Source organism: Podarcis vaucheri (genome assembly GCF_965113315.1).
Source record: "Podarcis vaucheri genome assembly, chromosome: 8".
Taxonomy (NCBI): Eukaryota; Metazoa; Chordata; class Lepidosauria; order Squamata; family Lacertidae; genus Podarcis; species Podarcis vaucheri.
The window spans coordinates 45,485,577-45,508,507 of record NC_138766.1 but is presented as its reverse complement, the minus strand read 5'-3'; the positions used below and the strand labels follow the sequence as shown (position 1 = coordinate 45,508,507).

Sequence of the window (22,931 nt, the reverse complement as noted above, 5' to 3'; positions counted from 1 at the left end):
TTTCGGCATCTGGGCATGCGCAGAAGCAATTTCCGGTGACGCGGACAGGCACAGATGCAATTTCTGGCATCGCGCTGTGCCAGTCCAGCCCACGGACAATCTCCGTGGGAGTGATCCAGCCCATGGCCGGTAAACCTTGCCAACCCCTGTTTTAGAGCAAGCATGGTGAAGTGGCTCAGGTTGCTAGGTTCAGATTCCTCTATTCAAATCCTCACCCAGGGCCAAACTACATGTGATGGGAGATCTGTGGCTGGATCTCCAGATACCTCTCCCCCCCCCCATAAAAAGAGGTGGAGCAGGTTTTGAATCGGGGGATAATTCACCCCTGTCCCCCTGCTTCTGACACTTTCCATCACATGCTGAAGATGCACCTCTTTACCCATGGTCTTTGACACCTGAGAGAGAGAGATTCAGAAAAAATATACTTTCAAAAATTATATACTGTACTGTCTTTTAGGACAAAATAGTAGCCATTTGGCGAACTTCGCATACTTGTCGTAAAAATAGAAGTGTGTGCATGCGCGTGAATACACACACACACACACACACAGCTCCTCGGGAAGGATGGGATAGAAACATAATAAACAAAACAAAACCTCAACAATCTATTTCTCCAGGAAATTTTCTTACTTATATTAGCCAACCACAGATTTCCTCAGAAATTTGGATGGCTGCAGAAAATTGCACCCAGGTTTCCTTCAACTTCTAAAACACACAGACAAAATACAAGGGAAACCTCCCTAATACACTTCAGATATAAGAGAATTTATTTCTACTCCCATGATTCCAAAGGTACTTCAGTGTGTTTCACTGAATGAGGATAGGCCATTTTGGGACTTTCTGCCTAGTAATTAATTTTTGCAGGGTATAACTACTTTCTGCAGTGACCAGATTGCCTGGCCTTTCCTCAGTGAAGCTGTGCTTTTTGTTTCCATAGAAATAATGAGAAGCAAACCAAATTTCTAAGTTCCCAAGGAATAAGTATCTTAGGTCATGTACACTTTTATTTTCAAAAGATAGTAACAGAAGTTTGCTTTTCATTTTAAATGGTCAACAAGAGTTGTTGGGTTTCTTATTTATTTTACTGTATCATTAGCATTGATGCAGGTCAGGGTGTTTAAAACAGCCTAGGGAGTACACTGTTCAATTTCCTAGTGAAAATATCAAACTTCATCAACTATGTTGTCAACACCTCCAGGAACAGTGCATTTATTAGCTGCTGAAAAAAATGGGAAATTGTAGATATACTTCGGTGTAGCTAAAGCAGTTATGATGCATGTTTTTAATTTCCTGCCAAAACAGTAGTTTATAATTTCCCCCCTGAAAAATAGACATGTGGACTATAAATGATCAATTAATTTTTCAGTAATATGAGTAAATGTGTCATTTCCAGCTTCCTTTATTGTAAATTCAATTTTCATTCTGTGTTTAGAAAGGGGATTTTTGTTCATGGTTTATTGTGAGTTTAAATCCTAGTGCCTAGACATCTAAAGTGCCTGAGCCTGATCACAAATCAGGGAACAGGACCACTTTTGGATGAGAAAGCAGCACGATTTGTGAGTATAATTAGGTGCTGTTATGAGAGCACAAAGATGCAACCAGTTGGACTGGCTTAAAAGGTCAGATTGAGGCCATTTAGGACCCAAAGGAGTTTGAGACTTGGTGGATCAATAAATCACCTCTGTCACTTGCATTCAAGCTGAAGCAAAAAGTTACAACTAATTTATTGATATGAAACTTTCCAGTATATTGTTGTGAGCAGAGAGTTTGACTTGATGGCCTGCAATATTCCTTCTAAGTTCATGATTCTCTGACTGTAAAACTGGAATCTGGACAAGAGGATGGCAAGCTTCGTGGTGCTGGTATACAGTTCCGTGGGGGTGGGTTATATTTTCTAATGTTCTTGGTGTATCATTGCTGCAACGTCTGAATTTTTAAAAAGTGTTATTAAAATTTAAGTTGGCCTAAGAAGACATAGGGTGATGGGTGAAGTTATCCTTATTTCCACCACACCACCCCTGTAGAGAGAGGACACCTATTGCAAAGTAGTTTTCTGGTTTCTTCTCTAAGTACCTAATTCATGGTTCACCATATCACTGCAGAACTCGTTTTATTATTTATATATCCTCATTACTCCCTACCATTCAAGTTAACCACATGACATCAGTCTATTTCTTTAAATGAGGACTACTGTATTTTTCCTAGTCCTGAACAAAATGGATTTATCAATCGCTTGACAGCTTAAATACTTAACTCTTCCTTCCCTGTATCTCGTGATATAAATTAGCATTAGCCCTGTTCTACATTTAATTTCCAAAGGGTTCCAGTTTTTCCTATCTTTGACCAAGGAATGTTCTTGCAGGTAACATAAGTTGAAAAATCATCTTAACCACAACTTCCCCAAATCTCTTACTATCACTGACTCATGGGGTATCTGTATTCCCTTGCAATCTCCAGAATCATTGCAGAGCTTCTAAGAGAGATCTGTGTTTGCCAGATGGTTTGCCATAGGATCTGCTCAACCCAGGCCCATCATCGGCAGGTCCCACCAGAGCCGACACTTGGGCTGCACATCAGTAGCTCTGCTGCAGCCACTAGCACCCCACTCCACCTTGCACTGAAGGGCTCACTCACCTGGGAGCTTATACAGCAACTAGACCATTACAGCACTGCCAATGGGTAAGCCTGTAATGAGGAGGCTGGTAGTTGCAGGAACATTGCCATCAGGGCGCAGCAGGTGCTGGAGGCGCCCACAAAGGGCAGCTTGCTCAGGTTCTGCCAAAATCTAGAGCTGCACCAGTTGTTGTTGTTGTTGTTGTTTAGTCGTTTAGTCGTGTCCGACTCTTCGTGACCCCATGGACGAGAGCACGCCAGGCACTTCTGTCTTCCACTGCCTCCCGCAGTTTAGTCAAACTCATGCTGGTAGCTTCGAGAACACTATCCAACCATCTCGTCCTCTGTCGTCCCCTTCTCCTTGTGCCCTCCATCTTTCCCAACATCAGGGTCTTTTCCAGGGAGTCTTCTCTTCTCATGAGGTGGCCAAAGTATTGGAGTCTCAAGCTTCAGGATCTGTCCTTCCAGTGAGCACTCAGCGCTGATTTCCTTCAGAATGGAGAGGTTGGATCTTCTTGCAGTCCATGGGACTCTCAAGAGTCTCCTCCAGCACCATAATTCAAAAGCATCAATTCTTTGGTGATCAGCCTTCTTTATGGTCCAGCTTTCACTTCCATACATCACTACTGGGAAAACCATAGCTTTTACTATACGGACCTTTGTTGGCAAGGTGATGTCTCTACTTTTTAAGACACTGTCTAGGTTTGCCATCGCCTTCCTCCCAAGAAGCAGGCGTCTTTTAATTTCATGGCTGCTGTCACCATCTGCAGTGATCATGGAGCCCAAGAAAGTAAAATCTCTCGCTGCCTCCATTTCTTCCCGTTCTATTTGCCAGGAGGTGATGGGACCAGTGGCCATGATCTTCGTTTTTTTGATGTTGAGCTTCAGACCATGTTTTGCGCTCTCCTCTTTCACCCTCATTAAAAGGTTCTTTAATTCCTCCTCACTTTCTGACATCAAGGTTGTGTCATCTGCATATCTGAGGTTGTTGATATTTCTTCCGGCAATCTTAATTCCGGCTAGGGATTCATCCAGCTCAGCCTTTCACATGATGAATTCTGCATATAAGTTAAATAAGCAGGGAGACATTATACAGCCTTGTCGTACTCCTTTCCCAATGTTGAACCAATCAGTTGTTCCATATCCAGTTCTAACTGTAGCTTTTTGTCCCACATAGAGATTTCTCAGGAGGCAGATGAGGTGATCAGGCACTCCCATTTCTTTAAGAACTTGCCATAGTTTGCTGTGGTCGACACGGTCAAAGGCTTTTGCATAGTCAATGAAGCAGAAGTAGATGTCTTTCTGGAACTCTCTAGCTTTCTCCATAATCCAGCGCATATTCGCAATTTGGTCTCTGGTTCCTCTGCCCTTTCGAAATCCAGCTTGCACTTCTGGGAGTTCTCGGTCCACATACTGCTTAAGCCTGTCTTGTAGAATTTTAAGCATAACCTTGCTAGCGTGTGAAATGAGTGCAATTGTGCGGTAGTTGGAGCATTCTTTGGCACTGCCCTTCTTTGGGATTGGGATGTAGACTGATCTTCTCCAATCCTCTGACCACTGCTGAGTTTTCCAAACTTGCTGGCATATTGAGTGTAGCACCTTAACAGCATCAGCTTTTAAAATTTTAAATAGTTCAGCTAGAATACCATCACTTCTACTGGCCTTGTTATTTGCAGTGCTTTCTAAGGCCGGTTTGACTTCACTCTCCAGGATGTCTGGTTCAAGGTCAGCAACCACACTACCTGGGGTGTACGAGACATCCATACCTTTCTGGTATAATTGAGCTGCACCAGGGTACTCCTTAATAACTGCAAAACATTCACATTTTCTGACTCGGTCTAAACTTTCCAATGCAGTGAACAAAAGAAACTTGTAGATAGATCCTGCAACCAGGATAAACTGTTTGTAGATCCAATGCCATATAACGTAAACCAATGCAATCTCTCATATTTTGCATTAAACATAGCCATCTTGCTCAGCGAGTGTGAATAATGGCCAGCCTGTTCCCAAACCTATAGACCTTACTCACCCATAGCTCTTAGAAGAGGCACCCATCATGTGGGCAGGGATAGCCTGAACCCTCTTTCTTCCCTAGAAAACATTCCCGATTCCCAGGGAACACACAATGCCAGTGGCACCTCAGTTCACACATGCGCCTTTTATGTAAGCTTCCGGTAAGATCCAGCTTAGGATAGCAGTATCTTTCAGCAAATTTGGGGGAATAATGTGTTTTCCAGTGCATTGTGTGAAAATATTCTTGAAGCTGTTGTATAAACTGTTGTGTTTATACAACAGTAAGTTTCACTGTACAGAGTGGATCTTAACACCAAATAAGGGCTCATCCAGAAATTGCCTTGATTCAGTGGCAAAATGCGTGTTTTCCTGGCGGAAAGCACCAGGACAAACAACAACAGCAGCACTCAGACATGGAGCTTTAAAACCTGAACCTAGAAAAGCGGCACAAAAGGAAGCCTTCTTTAAAGAGCGTCCTTCAAAAATACTCATTAATAGTTAGAACACAGAAGTCTGGCAATTAATCTTCACTAGGACTATGGCCTCCAAGGGGGTACAAACTCTGTTTCCTGCCCATCACTGCTGAGTCACTTAGGGCTGTGTTATGCTTCCATTAGTAATAACTTTAGCTGGTTCACTGTCCTTGAGGATTTTTCTGGCAGTGGCAAGGGGGCGGCAGCGTTGTTTTCACTCCACTATCATGTTTAGACAATAGGTTAGATTCCTGTAGAGCCAGCACTGTGACTTTTTGTGGCTTTCAAGTTTTTTATTTATTTACCCGTGCTGTTGTAACTGCTCACCGCTGCTTTTGTTATTTGACTTACAGATTTCTTGGGAGACCACCTGCCCATTTTTTACATCCAAAAGCAAGGGGGGTGGGGTGGGGGGAAATAGCTCAACTTTTTTTTTTTCCAGGAGAGAAGAATACCTATTTAACATGTTTGCCACATAACTTGTGTTTGTCCTTCATGAATTAATCATGGAGGGGGCGTATGTGTGTTTGTTTACCTGGACTGGATAGTCATTAAATTTGTGCTCGGATATAGCTTTTGCCCTGGAGCTCTATGCATCAGGATGGTTTTAATTGCAGGCAGAGGAGCCACTGGGAGGCTTTCTCTCACACAGGCACCTGCTGCAGATGATTCAGCCCTTCCATTCGCCTCTAGCAGGGCCTGCATACATCTGCCAATACCTGTCATTATCTGAGGCAGGCTTGTCAAAACCCTGCATCCTTTAAGCTCTCCTGAATTCCAGCAAGGGACCCTCGTCGGTTTTCCTGGCACTTGTAGACCGCAGTGCACCTGGTATTTAAATGGCAGCAAAATGTGTTTTGATTGTTTTCCTCCTTTAATGAATCTACCTGAGGGACATTTAGCTCTTTATCTGGTAGCATGTAACTGAGTAGCTCACATTTACACTGTTTCTGTGGAGAGACCAAAAACAAGCAAACAAACAAACAATGCCCTCCTCTCCCTCCCCCCAAAACCCCTTGCATTCTTGTGCTATTATACTGATCCATCTGCCATAGGTTCTGTAACAAAATCTGCAGAGGTCCCCCAGGAGTGTTTTGCTCTGGTAATCTACACTAATGATTTCCGAACATATTTAGCCAGCTTTATGAAGACCTCATTAGAATGTGACTGAATTCTCCCCAAAAATGCAAATAATGCCTCATTAGAATTTAGAGCAAGCCATTATGGAGTTGCCATAAAAAATATTCTTTGAAAAATGATGTGGTGCAAGGGCTGGTTTCCACAGACCTTCCACACCAGCAGTGCACCACCCTACATATACAGAACAACATTATGGAACCTCTCCCGTGATTAGAGAATCATGTTGGATCAGAAGTGGCTTTATCTAAGTCTTTCAGAAAAGACCTATCAGCAGGCATCAAAAGGTCTGGCAAGCTGAGAGACACAAGGCAAAGATTCAGTGCCAAGTCAATGGAGGGAACTGGTGCCAGATCAGCCCCACATCCATTGCACCAGTAGACCATCACCCCCTTTTCCATAACCATGGCTTCTGGATCAGGCTTGATCATTGCTCATGCTGCCCCACTGCCTTTGGCTTGCCTCATTGCACCCTAAACTAAACAGACCCCAGTTTGACAATGGCTTTAAAAATATTTCCACTGACCCTAGCTTACATCTATGTGGATGACCGTTGTTGTTGTTGTTTAGTCGTGTCCGACTCTTCGTGACCCCATGGACCGGAGCACGCCAGGCACTCCTGTCTTCCAGGACTCCTGGATGACAATAGGTGCAGTCTATACTGTTTCCACATGCTTGTGTAGGAATGATGCCAGAAATATTATTTAACTGTCCTGGAGCGTGATGGTCATGCATTTATTGATTTGTACTATCTTGGCCCACCGGACATAGTTATTAGCTGCACATTATCAGTCGAGTTCAATAATTATTGAGCACCACTATCTCTGGATCAGGGTCAGTGCATTTAATGATAAAAGCTAGCAATTTTATCCTTGTCCTGGGTTGCAGCAACATACGCAGTGAATATAAATTGCCAAGAGTCCAAAGAAATAAGATGAATGTGCATGTTGTGGATCAAGTGCAGAGCGGGGGATTTTTGCATCTCTGGGTTGTTGTGTTTCTACAGCAGTCCCACTGCCAAAGTGGCAAGCCACTATTAAGCAGCAGTCCTGTGCACACTTACCTGGATGTGAGCTCCATTAGCTATAATGAGACTTAGGTCTAAGTAAACATGCATGAGAATGTGCTGTTTAAGGTGAGTGATGGCTTTGCTTCTCAGCAGCTAGAACTGCTGTTGTAATAAACAAAGTTTAGGCTGTGTTCACAGTTTTCCCCCATGCATACATCACTTCCTTATATGCTAACTGAAGCCACTGCCATCGATGAACAATAAAACACTTAAGCAGTCATTTATTTCTGCACAAAAAACGGGGAGAAATAACCATCCATGTTACAGTTAAAGTCATTTATCTTACTTTAAATCAAATGTAAACAATTGTAGTTTTCCAGTAAAGATGAAGGCAGATCTGATAGATAACCTTTTTTTATTAAAAAAAAGTTGCTTCATAAAATTCAGCAGCTTAAAATCTTTAATCTGACATCAGTAAATAAGATCATGTGTCTTACCAATCAAACCAGATTTCTGCTTTCTAAATGTACAACCAGAAATTACAAGTTGGCTTTATTCCATCATGCATAGCAGGAGCAAAATCCTTAGGGGGAACAATTGGCTGTTATTCTCCAGGAAGCTAGGCAGACTCTTCTATAATCGTTTAATAAAGATGTCCCCACATCAACAGTGCTTGCCTCACTGAGCAGGGCAGCATAAAACATGTGCAGAACATTGCCCTTTGTAACACCAAGAGAAGGTCTGATTGGTTTTCCATTTATCTTGCATGCTGTTTTCTACTAGAGAATGATGCTCTAGATCCTAGAATGTATAAAATCAATAGCGATTCATATCTTAAGCCTTTCTAAACCAATTAAGGGTATCCAGTTAGAAAAGTGCAAATAACTGTTCTTGACGAAAATACACAAATGTGTGAGGAGGTTTAGATATTAAGAAAGGAGCAGAATTCACAAGCTAGTGTCCTTCGACAAGGTGATGTCAGGCTGTCTTGTACACTGCTGCCACAGTATGTAGATTATACATTTTGGTAGTCTAATTTACTTAAATTTTAACTAAAGGAAAGTCCTGAAAGTGTTAGGGCCAAGCTCTTTGCAGCCGACCTGCAGGATTTTTTTATGAATGCAAAATGCATCAGCTAAAATAGATTGGTAATTAACAAGATCAGAGCAAGCATGAAGAGGAAATCTCTCTCTCTCTCTCTCTCTCTCTCTCTCTCACACACACACACACACACACACACACACACACACAGAGAGATTCCTGAAACTGGTCTCTGCTTTGAGACACCCATTGACACCTCTTATTTGTTAGCAGAAGAATCAGTGTTCCTGAGAAAAGGCACCCAAACAGGTCTTTGTGACTGTGCTTGCTAATTACTATTGTCTTTGGTATCCTAGTCTCCCACCATAATTACAGCCCTACACTTGGGAAGCTTAATGTCACAGCTGAAGAAGAAACCGTCAGTTGTGCTTAACACTGGAAGTAATGCAGAGAGACACTGAACCGCTGTGTCACATGTGTCTGGCAGCAGAATAGTGTCAGTGTCAACATGACTTGGAAATTTTCTGGGTAGCATGGCTTGTCCTGTGCATCAGTACTGTGAATTTTTTCTCTTTAACCAGTTTGTACATAGTCTAGCTACTATGCCCTAATGCAGGGCTGAAGAACAGGGTCCAGCTGACAGGCTGCATCCTGAGCTCACACACAGGCCACCTGGACCACCCATTTGTCAATCACGTGATGTCACCACAGCATCAGGTGATGTAACTTCATATGGTGTGGTTTGTTTGGATACCGCTTTTTGGACCATAGGCCCCCAGAAGCAGCGAGCAACATTAACACATACATATAATCAACCCAAACAATATAAAGCAAAAACTTTAATATTAAGCTATCAACTATGCAATTGGAGTGCTCTCCCAATTCTTTCCTTTATTCCTTGGCAAGTGATGCTTGGATTCAAGCCACTCTGCAAAGAAAGAGGAGGAAGAATTGGGGATTTAGCATCAAATGCAAGTCTCACTTCCAGGAGGGATTAACTTGACCCAGGAGCCCCCAGCAGAGCTTTCATCTGGTGCCAAATTTAAGGACACCAAATGCAAACTTCACTTGCAGAGAAACAACTGGGAACAGCCTTTAATGCTTCTGGTTGTTCCTTTGCAAGTGTGACATCAAGTGTTGGAGGAGGGCAGCATGTGCCAAATTAGGATCCCTGCTGAGATCCTAGCAGAGGATGAAAAGACGGTCCTGATACATATTCAGGGAATACTGAGCTCAGGGTTGTCAGCTGTATAGTGTGCAGTACACTATTTTGCACGACTCAGCTGCTTTTCACTATATACCAGCATACCAGACAGTTCGGAGAACTAAGATTAACTATCTAGCACATAGTACTGTGACTGTAAATCACTTCTGCTGCAGATCAAATGGCATTCCCCTTTACTTGCACAAAATGCTTCAGTATTCAGCAATGCTTAACTCAATACAAGAAAACAACAACAACAACATGATGGAATTTGGCAGTCCTATACTCAGTGAGAAATGAAAGTTCAAACATCTGCTAATTAGTTTAAATTCTGTCACATGTTGGTTTCAACACACTTTAAGTAGAGAGGTGAAGTGCCAGTGGTAAAGAAATAATTTGTGATGTTATCTCCTCATTGTAGCAAGCTATGCAATTCTTTGAAAAATGGATAAGGATCCTGCACATTTTCTATGTCAGTCAAGATAATTGTATTTGGGTAAGGCCAAACAATTTTATAGCATTTATATTATTTTCTAGTGTATTACTCTTATCTCCTTATGAGATGGCAGAAGAATCTGTGCAGGCAGGAAAACAACAAAAGAAGCCAGAAAGATTATTATTTTTTGCCTGAATATGCTTTTAGAAATAATTATTGATTTAAAATATTAATAGCTCAGCTTTCAACAGTATCAATATCAGGGTGCCATACAACATACACTTTTCCTCATGTCATGTGCACCTGCCCATACCTCACGTCATCTGATGCCAGGTCTGGGGCAGGTAAAGCCACAGCTGACTAGGCTATCAGGCTAGCCCAGGTAGTCTCTGGGGCTTAGTTGGAGGACCCTAACCTGACAATCCTGGCTGACTTGAAGTAGCCACATGAAGGCTGATGCTGGGCAGCTCAAGACCATGACCTCCATGACCACCATGGGTCTCTCTCAGGTGGTCATCAGTCCAACACACCAGGGAGGGCACACCTTTGATGTGATGATCTTTGCTCCAAGTGTTATGACAGATGAACTGAAGACATGGGGAGTGCAGTGCACGGCCTTGTCATGGTTAGACCATTGTTTGGTTAAGTTTGGACTGACAAAATTCTCAGAACTTTGTAATATAGTTCGGCAACCAAAAATGCATCCATAATTACATTATAAGCAAAAATGCTTATGAAATGTATTTATTGGTGCAGATGATTTTAAAAAATGAACCACATTAGGGGAAATTATGTGTAAAATGTATCATTAAGGAAAACTGCATGTTAGAATTCAAATTTAGACAAGATACAGAGGACATAGTAAGCAGAGGTGGTTCCACGAAGGGTGGGAAAGAGTTGCAGAAAGGCAAAAAACTGTTAATTAAAAATGATGAAGATGAAAGGACAAGACTGATGGCCTGTAGTACCTGAGAATTTATGAAATCCCTTCGTATTGAAACTTTTTTTTAAGTATACTTTTTTTAAAATTGCTATGACTTTTCAATGAAGAAGAGTGTCCCTTTGTGCAACAAATATGTTTGGAACTTACAGATCCCTATCCATGCCCCCCCCCCCAGCTACAATTCCCAGTTCCTTGGGAAATAGGTCTCACTGTGAACCTCTTAAGAATTGTAGCTCTGTGAGTGGGATTAGGGTCTACGCTTAAACTATAGTTCCCATGATTCTTTGGAGGAAGCTATGGTTATTTAAAGTGGTATGATGCTGTTTTAAATGCAAAGTGCAGATGGGGCCTTGTTCTGTTTAAGATCAGCTGTCACAATATGTTGTTGTGTTAGGCTGGGGAAACTATCACGTTTGGGATGCAGGGATTGCTGCTTGAGCATCACAAGTTGTGGATTATGCTGTCAGTCAGACAATCCCGGATATTGAGGCAGTGCAACAATTTCATGTGGCAGCACCAAGCCGTCAGCAGTCACCATCTGCTGAGTACATTATAGCATCATGTCACATACCATGTAAAGACACTTCAGCCATCATGCATTGGATGCAGTTCTAGAAACATGATATACACAGCTAATCTGATAATATAAATGAAAGGCATGATGGCAAGATGGACGTGCCCAACTTTCTTTGTACAACCAGCTATTGTAGCCATATCAGACCAGCCAGTAGCTGTGTGCGTGTGACTGAAGTGCCTGTTAGATATTTAATCCTGCCTCCAAGAAATGCCATATAAGACTGCATGCCTGTTTCATCATCCACGGTACAAGTTGAATTCTAAAGTAAAATTAGCATGTGTAGAAGTGTCCATCCAGTGACCTCATATGAGCTATCAATATCAACTCTACTAGAGATAACCAGTAAGTAATTTAAAATTCCCTGTGCAGCTAGAAGATTAATTTGGCTGCCAGTTCACATATTAGTATCACTTTCAGCTATAAAGAACTGTGAATTGCTGTACTTACTCATGACTGCTAACTACTTCAAGGTACCGCTGAATTGACTTTTACAACATATGGGTGTGTGCTTGGAAATACTCATCATTTCTTAAAGGTGCATGAAATGCAGTGAATGAAAAGTAGTTTATACATCTGATTCAGACAGAAAGAAGATGTGCGTGCAGGGCAGGGAAGCCTTCCAGAAGTGATGCTAAAGTTTATCCATTGTTCTTTATAAAGCAGATGAGCCTTTTCTTTTTCCTAACTTCTATTTCAGGCCTCTTAATGGCTCCCGAGAATACTGTAGGAGTAACATGGAAGCAGTGCTAAAACTGCTGGAATGCCAAATAATAATCAGGCTTAAACTCTTAATCCATCCTCATAGATTTTGTCTCTAAACCTGTTCAAAACTATCTGGTTCATCTACCTGCAGTGTCAGTATAACACTTTCTCTGAAAAGGAAACTCCTCTGCTTTATAAAGCAGCTGCTCACCTTTAGGGGTTCCTTTTCAGCCAACCATGCTCAATGCACAGCCATCAGAGTGTGGGGCTAGCAAGTGGGGAACTTATTTCTAAACTAGCTCCAGATCTGAATCTTTTAGTGTGCGTAAAGGTTAAGGTAAAGGACCCCTGACAGTTAAGTCCAGTCGCAAACAACTCTGGGGTTGCGGTGCTCATCTCGCTTTACTAGCCGAGGGAGCCGGCGTTGGTCTGCAGACAGTTTTTCCAGGTCATGTGGCCAGCATGACTAAGCTGCTTCTGGTGAAACCAGAGCAGCGCACTGAAACGCTGTTTACCTTCCCGCTGGAGCGGTACCTATTTATCTACTTGCATTTTGACGTGCTTTCAAACTGCTAGGTTGGCAGGAGCTGGGACCAAACAACGGGAGCTCACCCCGTTGCGGGGATTCGAACCACTGACCTGCCGATCGGCAAGCCCAAAGGCTCAGTGGTTTACACCACAGCGCCACCCACGTCCCTTCAAAAATATGTGCGTTAGGCAGCATTAATAACAAAATGCTCTATACATATTAATGTGGAACTCTACATAGCTTAGACTACCTGTAAATGTAAATTGGTACTGACATCAAGTTGTTTTCCATCACTTTGGGTTAGTACAGTGAAAACAATGTTTACTGACATTTACTTATCAAAATCTAGATTTGTGAAGAGTGTGCATAAAATTTGCATTGTAAACCAAACTAAGTTATGGGTATAAAATGAATACAAGGCATGGTGTATCTTTATAATGTTTCCCAAACAAGAGGAGCATTTTGATAAACTTGGTAGGTTTGGATGCAAGAGTCCCAACTTCAACGCTATGAAGTTTGCTGAATCGAGCATGTCTTGGTTTCTCTGCAGAACCTAGGTTTGTTTACTGATGACATGTGTTTTACAAAAACAGTAGCTAATGAAACCCAGGATCTGATCATTTTAAAGTGAAAACTCTCTTGGGAGTGTCTCCTCCCCAGGGTCCAGTCTTCTCAAACTTTTGTATCATATAAGCAAAAGTTTCCTTTCAAATCTGCTGGCTACCAATTTGACAAGTTTTGTGTCTCTGCCATATTTAATTCATTATAGTTACCTAAGAATGCTTATTAAGAATGTTAATAACCCTTAGAATAATGTGTTTCATTGACAAATTTAAAGTCTGCTATCTCTCAAATGAATTTCCCATTGACATTTGTAACTGACTTATTTAACAATTGACTTCAGCTGTTAGGTAAACCTTGCAAACTGAGTTATGCACTGCAATCCTAATTACCTCTGTGTTCCATGGGGCTAGCTCCTAAGCACATTTAGAATTATAGGCTGGAGTGGCTTTCAGAAATTAGGCTCCATGTCTTCAAAGCAGAAGTGCCAGCTTACAAGGGTGATGGGGCAATGTCCCAATTTCCCATTGCCAAGCATGTGATGTATCAGTAGGTCACTGGGCCAAGAAGCAGACTCTGTCCTTATCCAGTGGCAAAGTCTGGGCTCTCAGATTTCAACAGCACCCTGTGCAACACTAAAATTTGGCGTTTCCCCCACCTCCAGCTTCATCTTCAGCATTATTGTGGCGCCTCCTGCAGGACTCTGCCCAGTGCTGCTGAACTGGTCGTGCTACCTTAAAACTGCTTCTGCCTTATCTCAATGGTATCCCTTCTATGGAGAAAAGGAAAGCATAGGTGCACTTGGAGACACTGTTGTCATGAGTACAAAACTGCCCTTCATCCCTGATGTGGGATGGCCCGGCCTTGGCTGACAGGGATCTGAGAGTGGGCTCCAATGTGCTTCTGCATGCAGACTGTACAGAAAAATACTCTGTGCTCCTTGAAATACGTTTTGCATTTCAGAAGTACATTAGCTTGATGTAACAAAAGTAGCCAGTAAGTTTTCTCTTAAAACCAAGTGCCGTACCCTTTAAGAAAGGAGAGGTTGTTCCCTCCTGCCTTTCTCCTACCTGTCTTCTGCTGGACAGACACTAGATATCCTGGGGATACAAACTTGCAAATCCAACAATATGCAGCCAGAAGCACATGGTGTCTGTACACATCCTAAGTCTGCAGATGGGTTGGAGAAATTGCTTTTTAAGAAGGAACATATTAGTAAGCCAGAGTGTCTAGACTATGCTGTTGTATGTTTCTTTTCTAAGCCAAGCAATTCAGTCCAATCTATTTTTTAAATTGTTTATCCGGCCAAACTGAGCACTGTGGAACATCGGCAAGTGCCCATCTCAAAAGGAATTGTGCTAAAGTTAGAAACCTGATTTAGGTCCCATGCTGCAGCTGTTTCCTTCTTCGCATGTGCCTTGGACACGTTGGTGTGGATCAGATTCTACCTATGGAAGAAACAAAAACAGCAGGCAGAGAAAGGAAATGAGGGTCAGAGAGTGGGCTTTGATAGTTTGCGCCAGACTGGGGATCTTGGGAAGTTCTGTTTCTTCTGAACAATGCGGAGAAAAACACATTTTCCATGGGGGGGAAATTGCTGTTACAAATAGCTGCCTGACAATGGAGACAAGCATTGTGAACCTTTTAAGTCAGGGATTTAAACAATGCTATTGGCCTGTATTATCAAGCAGAACAGACAGACAGACAAACAATGAGCTTTCAAATGTGTTTCTTGTGGTTTCTATTTCCCTGACTGCAGGGCTTTGTGTGTGTGTATTTTCCAGAGAGAGTTTTAGGAATTGTTACAGAACTGGCAGCAAAATGCCAGACAGAGATAAAATGAACTGCATGGTATGCTTATTTTGCATCAGTACTTTGCATCTGGTGCTCAGATGTATTTTTTTCCTCAGTTGGAAGCGATATAAAGAATCCTGCCATATATACACAAAACTTTGCACATTGCTTTGGATGCTTCTACAGAGTTCTACATTACAGGTTCTGTCCTGTGTGTCCTGCCACAGGGCCTATGGTTGGGATTCCACTTGTCTCAAGAGAGCCATGTTCCCACAACAACAAACATGAGAGCACAGAGACAGTTGTGCGGAGCAAAGGAACTATATACAATTTCCATATCACCAAACCCTTCATCACCACAACACAAGGCATGTGCGTAGCACATGGAGGGAGCACTGAATTCTCTTCAGTGCTGCCTCATGCGCAGGAAAAAGGAAGGGCTGGAGCTCAGTGAGGCTCTTCCAGGCACCAGTGGCCCCATTCACAATGGGGGGGGGGCTATAATATTTTAGAAGGAAACACAGAACTTTTAAATTTATATCTGTATGGTTTTTAGTTTTAAAAAAAGCATTTACAAATAAACATACATTTCTATGAGTGTATTGTGTATATAAGTGTGTACACACATGTTTAATTTATTTAATTTATTTTTATTTAAAAGCATTTGTGTACCACCCAATATTACAGAAATCTTTTAAGCAGTGCACAGTCTAAACACAAATGTCACTAAAACAAAAACATAACCCAAAACTAGTTTTTAAAAAGCAATATAAAAACAAATAACAGCAAATAAAACAAACTCAGAAGATTCAGACATGGAAAACAGGGTCCAATCATACAACTCTGGGAAATCCTGTACAAAATGTTAAGTGTGCACAAGAAGGAAATGTTAAGTGTATCTTGCCCCGGTTTTGCATATGTGTTCCTTGGCTAGGGATCGGCTGTGTGAAGTAACCTGCCAAGTTTTCTGCCAGGGGCCTAATGAGTTATTCAGTCTCACTGGGCATCAGGTTCAGGTCCACAAATAGAATCTTTTTGCCATTCAAATCTCATTACTGCATATGTCAGATTTTACACATTCTGTGTTATGTTTTACACATACATGGTTACCACCACCCCTGCTTTTCTGTTAGGTTTTCAGAGCAGTTAATATCTCAAAAAATAAAATAAACCTTTCTTCCACTAAAAAGGAATCATGTCACAGTGTGCTTTTTCATAAAGGAATGAGACACTTTAGAGACAAATAACCAACTTCAGGAGGCTGTGAATGTTTAAATGCAGCTTTGTTGCTTTTCCCTCTGGATACTCCCTCAACAGGGAGAAAAACAGGAAATGAGTGGTTATTTTAACTGAGCTGTTCATGGCATAAATACTAACGTGATTCATACAATTTCCCCAACTTGCGCTGAATGCTATTTCCACCTTTAACTCACAGAACTATTCTATGAAAAAGAAGATTGTGTTCTTTAAAACTAATGATCCATTTCTTTTGTGTAGGCAGCATGGCTGTTTTACGGGCAGTTCAATTGTACATCACTGCAAAAGTGTTAAGGAATGCTTCAAATTGAAATATATATAAACCTTGATTTTTAATTTTTTATTATTATTTCTAAAAGGTCAAGTGCTGTAAATACTGGCCGGATGACACAGAGATATATAAAGACATTAAAGTTACTCTAATAGAAACAGAGCTCCTGGCAGAATATGTTATTCGAACATTTGCCGTGGAAAAGGTTAGTGTTTAAAGATATAGTTTCTCATATGTTTCTAATCATGTCTGTGTAAAGTTGCAACATCTTTAAAGTCAACCCTTTTTCCAAACTACTTTGTGGGTAATACTCTACTGCCCCCTAATGGTGAGGTCAGGTTCCCCCCCCCCCATTTAAACAGAAACATGTTCCTCTCCAGTGGCTTATGAAATAGAAGTGGGGGCAGGACTTTAAATAGCTATTGTGTTTTAAGAAGTGCCACATTAAGGAATTTCTGCTTTTGTTTTCTTTTAAAATGCTTTCTGCAACATTCCCGTTTCTTCTCTTTTTATTCAACGATGGATGGCCAGAGAGGTGCCCATGAAATCCGAGAAATCAGGCAGTTCCACTTCACAGGTTGGCCAGATCACGGTGTACCTTACCATGCTACAGGACTTCTAGGATTTGTCCGGCAAGTCAAGTCCAAAAGCCCACCAAATGCAGGCCCGCTGGTTGTACACTGCAGGTTAGTGCAATGAAAAGGCCTTCTGGCATGCCTAGTTGAGAAGGTCACCGTCTAATTTTATCCCTTTAAATTAAACACGCACTGGGCTGAGCTGTTTGTAGTCAATGTTAATTTGAATGCCATTTTTTTTTTTTCAACCACTGCTGATCGACAGACAGCAGTCTGTAGACAGGTTACAATGATCTATAGCATCTTTAATAAGAAATTGTTACCCTCAAATGTGAAAGATGTCAGCTACATTGCTGAAAACCCTAATGATATATTTAAGGCACATTCAAATGATGTTCATTACGTATGCCACTCAAGAATCTGTTTTCAAATTCAATGGCAAGCACTTTCTGAACTTTTAACTTGTACTAATTGTGCTTTTGTATTTACAGCGCCGGTGCTGGCAGAACTGGGTGTTTCATTGTGATTGACATTATGCTAGATATGGCAGAAAGGGAAGGTGTTGTAGATATATACAACTGCGTCAGAGAGCTTCGGTCTCGAAGAGTTAACATGGTGCAAACTGAGGTATTCCCATCACCCTTTCCTGCCCCAGTCTCTCTCCTTGTGCATAAGAAAAATGCATTTCATTTTACCAGAAGTTAGAATTCAAATCCATTTAGGTGATGTGCCCTGTTGCTGCTTCCTGGCATTATTTAGCATCAGCTTCTTGTGTCCGATAGAGATGGAGCCATGCAAAAGGCTTATAATATGCATTAGAGTGACACAGTAAAAGTGGAAAGAGAGGTCACAGAGTGAGAAATGAAGCAGGGAGGATGAGACCACAATGGGTGGCAATAGGGGTTGTTGGCAAGGTGAGGCTGGGGTGGATCAGGAAATATTTTGCAGTACATGTGACACCTAAGGAGAGACTTCAGCAAGCAGAGGAAACTCATTTACTCAGTACTGTAGGGAGTTTTTTATTAAGTAACTGTGGCTGGCCAGTTCCTTATTGGAAGCATAAATGCAGTACATGCTGTTGTTTCCCAGCAGCTGGAGCTCAAGAGACATGCTGCCTCTGATCCTGGAAAGTAATGTGCCACAATCAAGGCTAGTACTCACTGACAGCATTCTTCTATGAGATTCTCTAATCCCTTTTAAAAGCCATCTCAGTTGGTGGCCATCAACACCATCATGAGTTCCATAGTATAGCTCTGCCCTATATGAAGAAGTGCATTTCCTGCTGCAGCTGTCAGCTCACTGATGGTGGTGGGTTGAAAGCATGTACACTTCTGCAAGGAGGAGAGAACAAAAATGGGACTAAGGGGAAACTGAATGCAGTCCAGAGTCGTAAGGTAGAATAACACCTGCCCTTCATATTTAGTGAATTTCAGTAAATATGTAACACAGTAGTATTGTACTATAATAACGGATACTATAGTTGGTTTTCCAACAGCATGTGCAAAAGCTGAAAACCACATTTAGTTCTTCATTTTTTCATTGGGGAAAAAACTATCATTTATGTGGGTACTATCACCTATCTCTTTACTTCTACAGGAACAGTATGTATTCATACATGATGCAATATTGGAAGCTTGTCTGTGTGGGGATACCTCTGTTCCAGCCTCTCAAGTTAGATCTGTATATTATGAAATGAACAAACTGGACCCTCAGACCAATTCAAGCCAGATCAAAGAAGAATTTAGGGTAAGCCACGGGCCATGGATACATTTTTAAAAGCACAACAGGACAATGGCCTTTGTATTGTAAGGTTTATTTGTTTGTTTTAAAGTGTGAGACCAGAATCATTCATTATTCTCTGAAGCACAGACTCTCTTTTAAAATGAAAGATACCCATAATCCTGTTCTGAAGGCACATTCATTGCCAATCAGCTCTTCCTCTCATAATTGTTTTGTTGTTGTTTGTAGACCCTTAACATGGTGACTCCAACTCTGCGCGTGGAGGACTGCAGCATAGCACTTTTACCACGGAATCACGAGAAGAATCGGTGCATGGATGTGCTTCCTCCAGACAGATGCCTACCTTTCCTCATCACGATAGATGGGGAAAGCAGTAACTACATCAATGCTGCACTGATGGATGTAAGCGCCTCTCCTGATCTTAATAGTCTGGAAAATACAGAAAAGCAAATTCAGCAAAAGGGGGCTCAATTTTTTGCTCCTGAAAAATGACTCCCCTCCAAAAGTCTTTAAACTTTTGGATATATTTGATATTCTAGATTTGTTTTATCAAATCTATATGTATCAATATTGTTTTAGGTCTGAAAGCTTTATTAAGAGAACTAGAAAATGGGGAGGGGGAATATTGACAAAGGAAATGGCCTAGATGTCTTATCTAGTACTTGAATATTAATTATAATAACACCTAAGAGGGAAAAGAGCTATTCAGAATGTCAAAAACAGTACAATCCTGTGCATGTCTACTCAGATGTTTGTCATTAACATACCACAATAGGATTTACTCCCAGGTAATTGTGTAAACAATGCGGTCTAAGTCAACCAAACAGCATAATGAAAAGTTTGCAGCAGTGTTTTAGTTTTCTTTCCTTCTAAATTTCATAGCAATTAACGAAGGAAAATAATAGTTGCCAGTTGGTATAGGTAGAATGCAAGCCATTACGTCAGTCACTCTGTTCGTTTCTGAATGAGTGAACATTTCCTAAACATGATTCTTTCTCCCTCCTCCGCTCCCCCCATTCCAGTTAAATGCAGCCATGGAAGTTTTAATAGCACTAATAGGGTATCAGTACAAGGATACTTAAACATGTTTTACACTCTCTAGAGATTTGTAGAGTATCGCTGACATTTTAGAGCAACAGTAATTAAGGCTGTCACACATGCCAAGAAAGCAGACTTTGGAGAAGAATGAAGACATTTAAAATAACCTTCCATAAAAGCAATCCTTTAAAGAGTAATAAAAGTAGTATGCATTTATATAATGTTCTCTGAGGATTAACCTGATTGTAATAAAGGTGTGCAGAAAGATTGTGCATAGGTAGGGTTGTTTCATTGACATCCATTGATGGTTGCCATCATCACATATCTAATGCAGCCGCATGATTGGTGGGAGGCAATAAAGGTGTCAGAGATGCTATGGGAGTGGCTGGTGGCGTTAGTAGATTTGCTCTTGTTTCTGCAGGTGTTGAACTTCTGGCTTTGCAGCTAGTTGAGCATGGGCTTGCAACTATCTTGTTCCTGTATTAGCCCTAACATAATAGTGGCCATCTTAACTGGACCATAGGATTGCCACAAAATATATAGTTAATCTATTCATTGTTTCTAACATACAGTATGAGCAGACCAGAGGTTCTGGCTAGGTTCCATTCCTCCCACACTACACCACTGCTCTACCCACCTTTTCCCCCTTCTATTGGTAGTATTCATTTAATGTGCAGATTTCAAGAGTGATAGGTACTGCTGGTTCAATGATAATATTACTATAGCACTAGTGTATATTGAGGCTCCATTTGTGTAGGTGGGACCTCGAAACAAGCCATGTTCCTGTCCAGCGGTAATAAAATTGCTCCATTGAATATTCCAGATCCATTCAACAACTGCTGCCCCTTCCATGAAGTCTAGCAAGTCATCAGATTTCACCAGTAAAGTTTGGCTAATAAACACGTCTGTACATGTCCTCTGTTTCTCTCTCCCATGCTGTTCTGAAGCTGTTCAATACCGCTGTCATCTATTAATGCCCTTAGACTTGAGTGCCCTTTGTTGCAGCTGATACTTTCTTATTAAAGCTTTAATCCTGACAGTTTTGCTCGGTGGAATTATCTTTTCTATTGTTTTACAGAGCTATAAGCAGCCTTCAGCTTTTATCGTTACCCAGCATCCTTTACCAAACACCGTCAAAGATTTCTGGAGACTGGTTCTAGACTACCACTGCACATCAATAGTTATGCTCAATGATGTAGATCCAGCACAAGTAAGTCACAGAAATGCGCTGAATGAAACATCATCATAACTAGCACCTTCTCACTGTATTCTATCATTTGTAAAGATCCTTTCTGTGAAAAACTTGATGCTCAAACCTAGCTCCTCTAGTCCCCATAATTTTAACTGATATTGCATATTTTTCAAGCCAAGACTCCTTCAGGCAATGTGTTGTAGAAAATTGTTGTTGGAACTGTAGCTCGGACTGTTACTCATTACTCATTCCCATTCTGACCATTAACAAAATGCCAGTCGACTGGTTTTAGTTGCAGTTCCTTTTATGCAGCTGTTCCATTTGCAGTGCTGGGAAGGAACACTGGAAACAATTCATTTGTTTAGTGCAGTAATTGTCAATAGACCAGTTATACATAAGCCCCAAAGTTGTAACTTTTAGTTAACTTATTTTACATGTTTAATCATGTTTTATTTATTACATTTGTATCCTGCTTTTTGTCCAAGGAACCTTGTGTGTGTTCTGCATAGAAATTAGTCCACGCTATTCTATCAACAACCCTGTGAAGTAGATTAGAAAGAAAAATAGTGACTGGCATAAGGTCTGAGCTTTTATTGTTGAGAGGGAAATTTGAAGTTTGGCCTGACTCAGACATTATCCATCGTACTACGCATATGAGCTCAACTTCTATTCCTTGGGGGTTGAAGTGCAACTTGCTGCAACTGATATTATCTTTCTGAAGAAAATGAGCATTGATCAGAGTCAAACCTTTTCTTTTTTAATTGGATAAGGCTTTATATGTGTATCTCCATAGGAACATCCCCCCCCCCCGCCCCCCGTGGAATATAATGCATCAATCTGAGAATAATGCACTATATTGTAGGGCATGCCATTTTAGGGGATCTTCAACGAGGGGTCTTAAAAATATGTTTTGAGGTGTGAGGAATTTAAATCTATTATTTTTGTGGTTGGACAACATTTAGCTTGCTAAGTCTACATTTGATTCAAAAGCACATAAATTTTAATTACTTAAAATGTCAAATAATACTATAAAAAGGTTTCTCTGCATAAAACATATCCTACTAAGTATACAACAATACCTTGTAATCATAAAACAACATTAGAAAGTAATGACATCAGTTAAACAGTTCTTAATCATGTTTCTCATGTGTATACACCCTGCCTGCTGCCTCTATGACTTGTTTCACACACCTCTCTCTAGGCTGAGTATGACAGGGCCACTGTAGAACTTGTATGGGCTTGTCAATTACCTTGTAAACTTACTACAGCGGAAGTAAACATGCCAAAAGATGTTCATATACCCCATCAGACTAGTCTATCATCTCAAACAGGGATGAAACACTGGGGTTGATAGAAGGTGTCAGAAAGATATCCCAGTGCCCCATCATTTTTACCCCTCAAATTAGTAATCTTTTGGACACCAGCTCTCCACTCCTCACTGTCATCTAGCACAAGAGTGTCTGGATTATCATTTCTCTGAATGCATACCATGCTGAGCTCTGGATGCTTGCAAAACAGCATCCACCGCAGCCTTCCTTTGGTAGCAAAATGGTAGCTGCCTATCTTGGCATTAGACTCAAACAGTGGATGCAAAATGCAAAATTCCTAACCACTGTTCCTATACAATTTCATGCCCATAGTATGTACTTATTAATTAAATGTTTTAACTAAGCAGTGTTTGGAGTGGATTCATCATGAACAGTTTTAATAGTTACAGGAAAGTATTTGTATTAGCATTAGAATAATTTTGTTATCATTTTTTGAAAATCATCACTAATGCAAGTCAGTTTTTACAAACTTAAACCCCAGCCACACTCACCTATCTC

At 41.1% G+C, this 22,931-nt stretch overlaps 1 protein-coding gene and 1 long non-coding RNA gene across 5 annotated transcripts in view; one reads left to right on the top strand and one right to left on the bottom strand.

Moving 5' to 3' along the window:
* PTPRM (protein tyrosine phosphatase receptor type M) overlaps window positions 1-22,931 on the top strand; it is a 415,073-nt gene that overhangs the window by 382,820 nt on the left and 9,322 nt on the right. For all 4 annotated transcript variants that reach the window (XM_082235318.1, XM_082235320.1, XM_082235319.1 and 1 more), the window contains 6 exons: window positions 16,649-16,765; window positions 17,092-17,246; window positions 17,627-17,762; window positions 18,732-18,881; window positions 19,104-19,277; window positions 20,992-21,123. In XM_082235318.1, coding sequence (XP_082091444.1) covers window positions 16,649-16,765; window positions 17,092-17,246; window positions 17,627-17,762; window positions 18,732-18,881; window positions 19,104-19,277; window positions 20,992-21,123 — 864 coding nt within the window. The remainder of the gene's footprint in view (window positions 1-16,648; window positions 16,766-17,091; window positions 17,247-17,626; window positions 17,763-18,731; window positions 18,882-19,103; window positions 19,278-20,991; window positions 21,124-22,931) is intronic.
* LOC309539328 overlaps window positions 19,170-22,931 on the bottom strand; it is a 48,099-nt gene continuing 44,337 nt past the window's right edge. Inside the window, exon 3 of the long non-coding RNA XR_014222820.1 lies at window positions 19,170-19,304. This is a non-coding gene — a long non-coding RNA (uncharacterized lncRNA). The remainder of the gene's footprint in view (window positions 19,305-22,931) is intronic.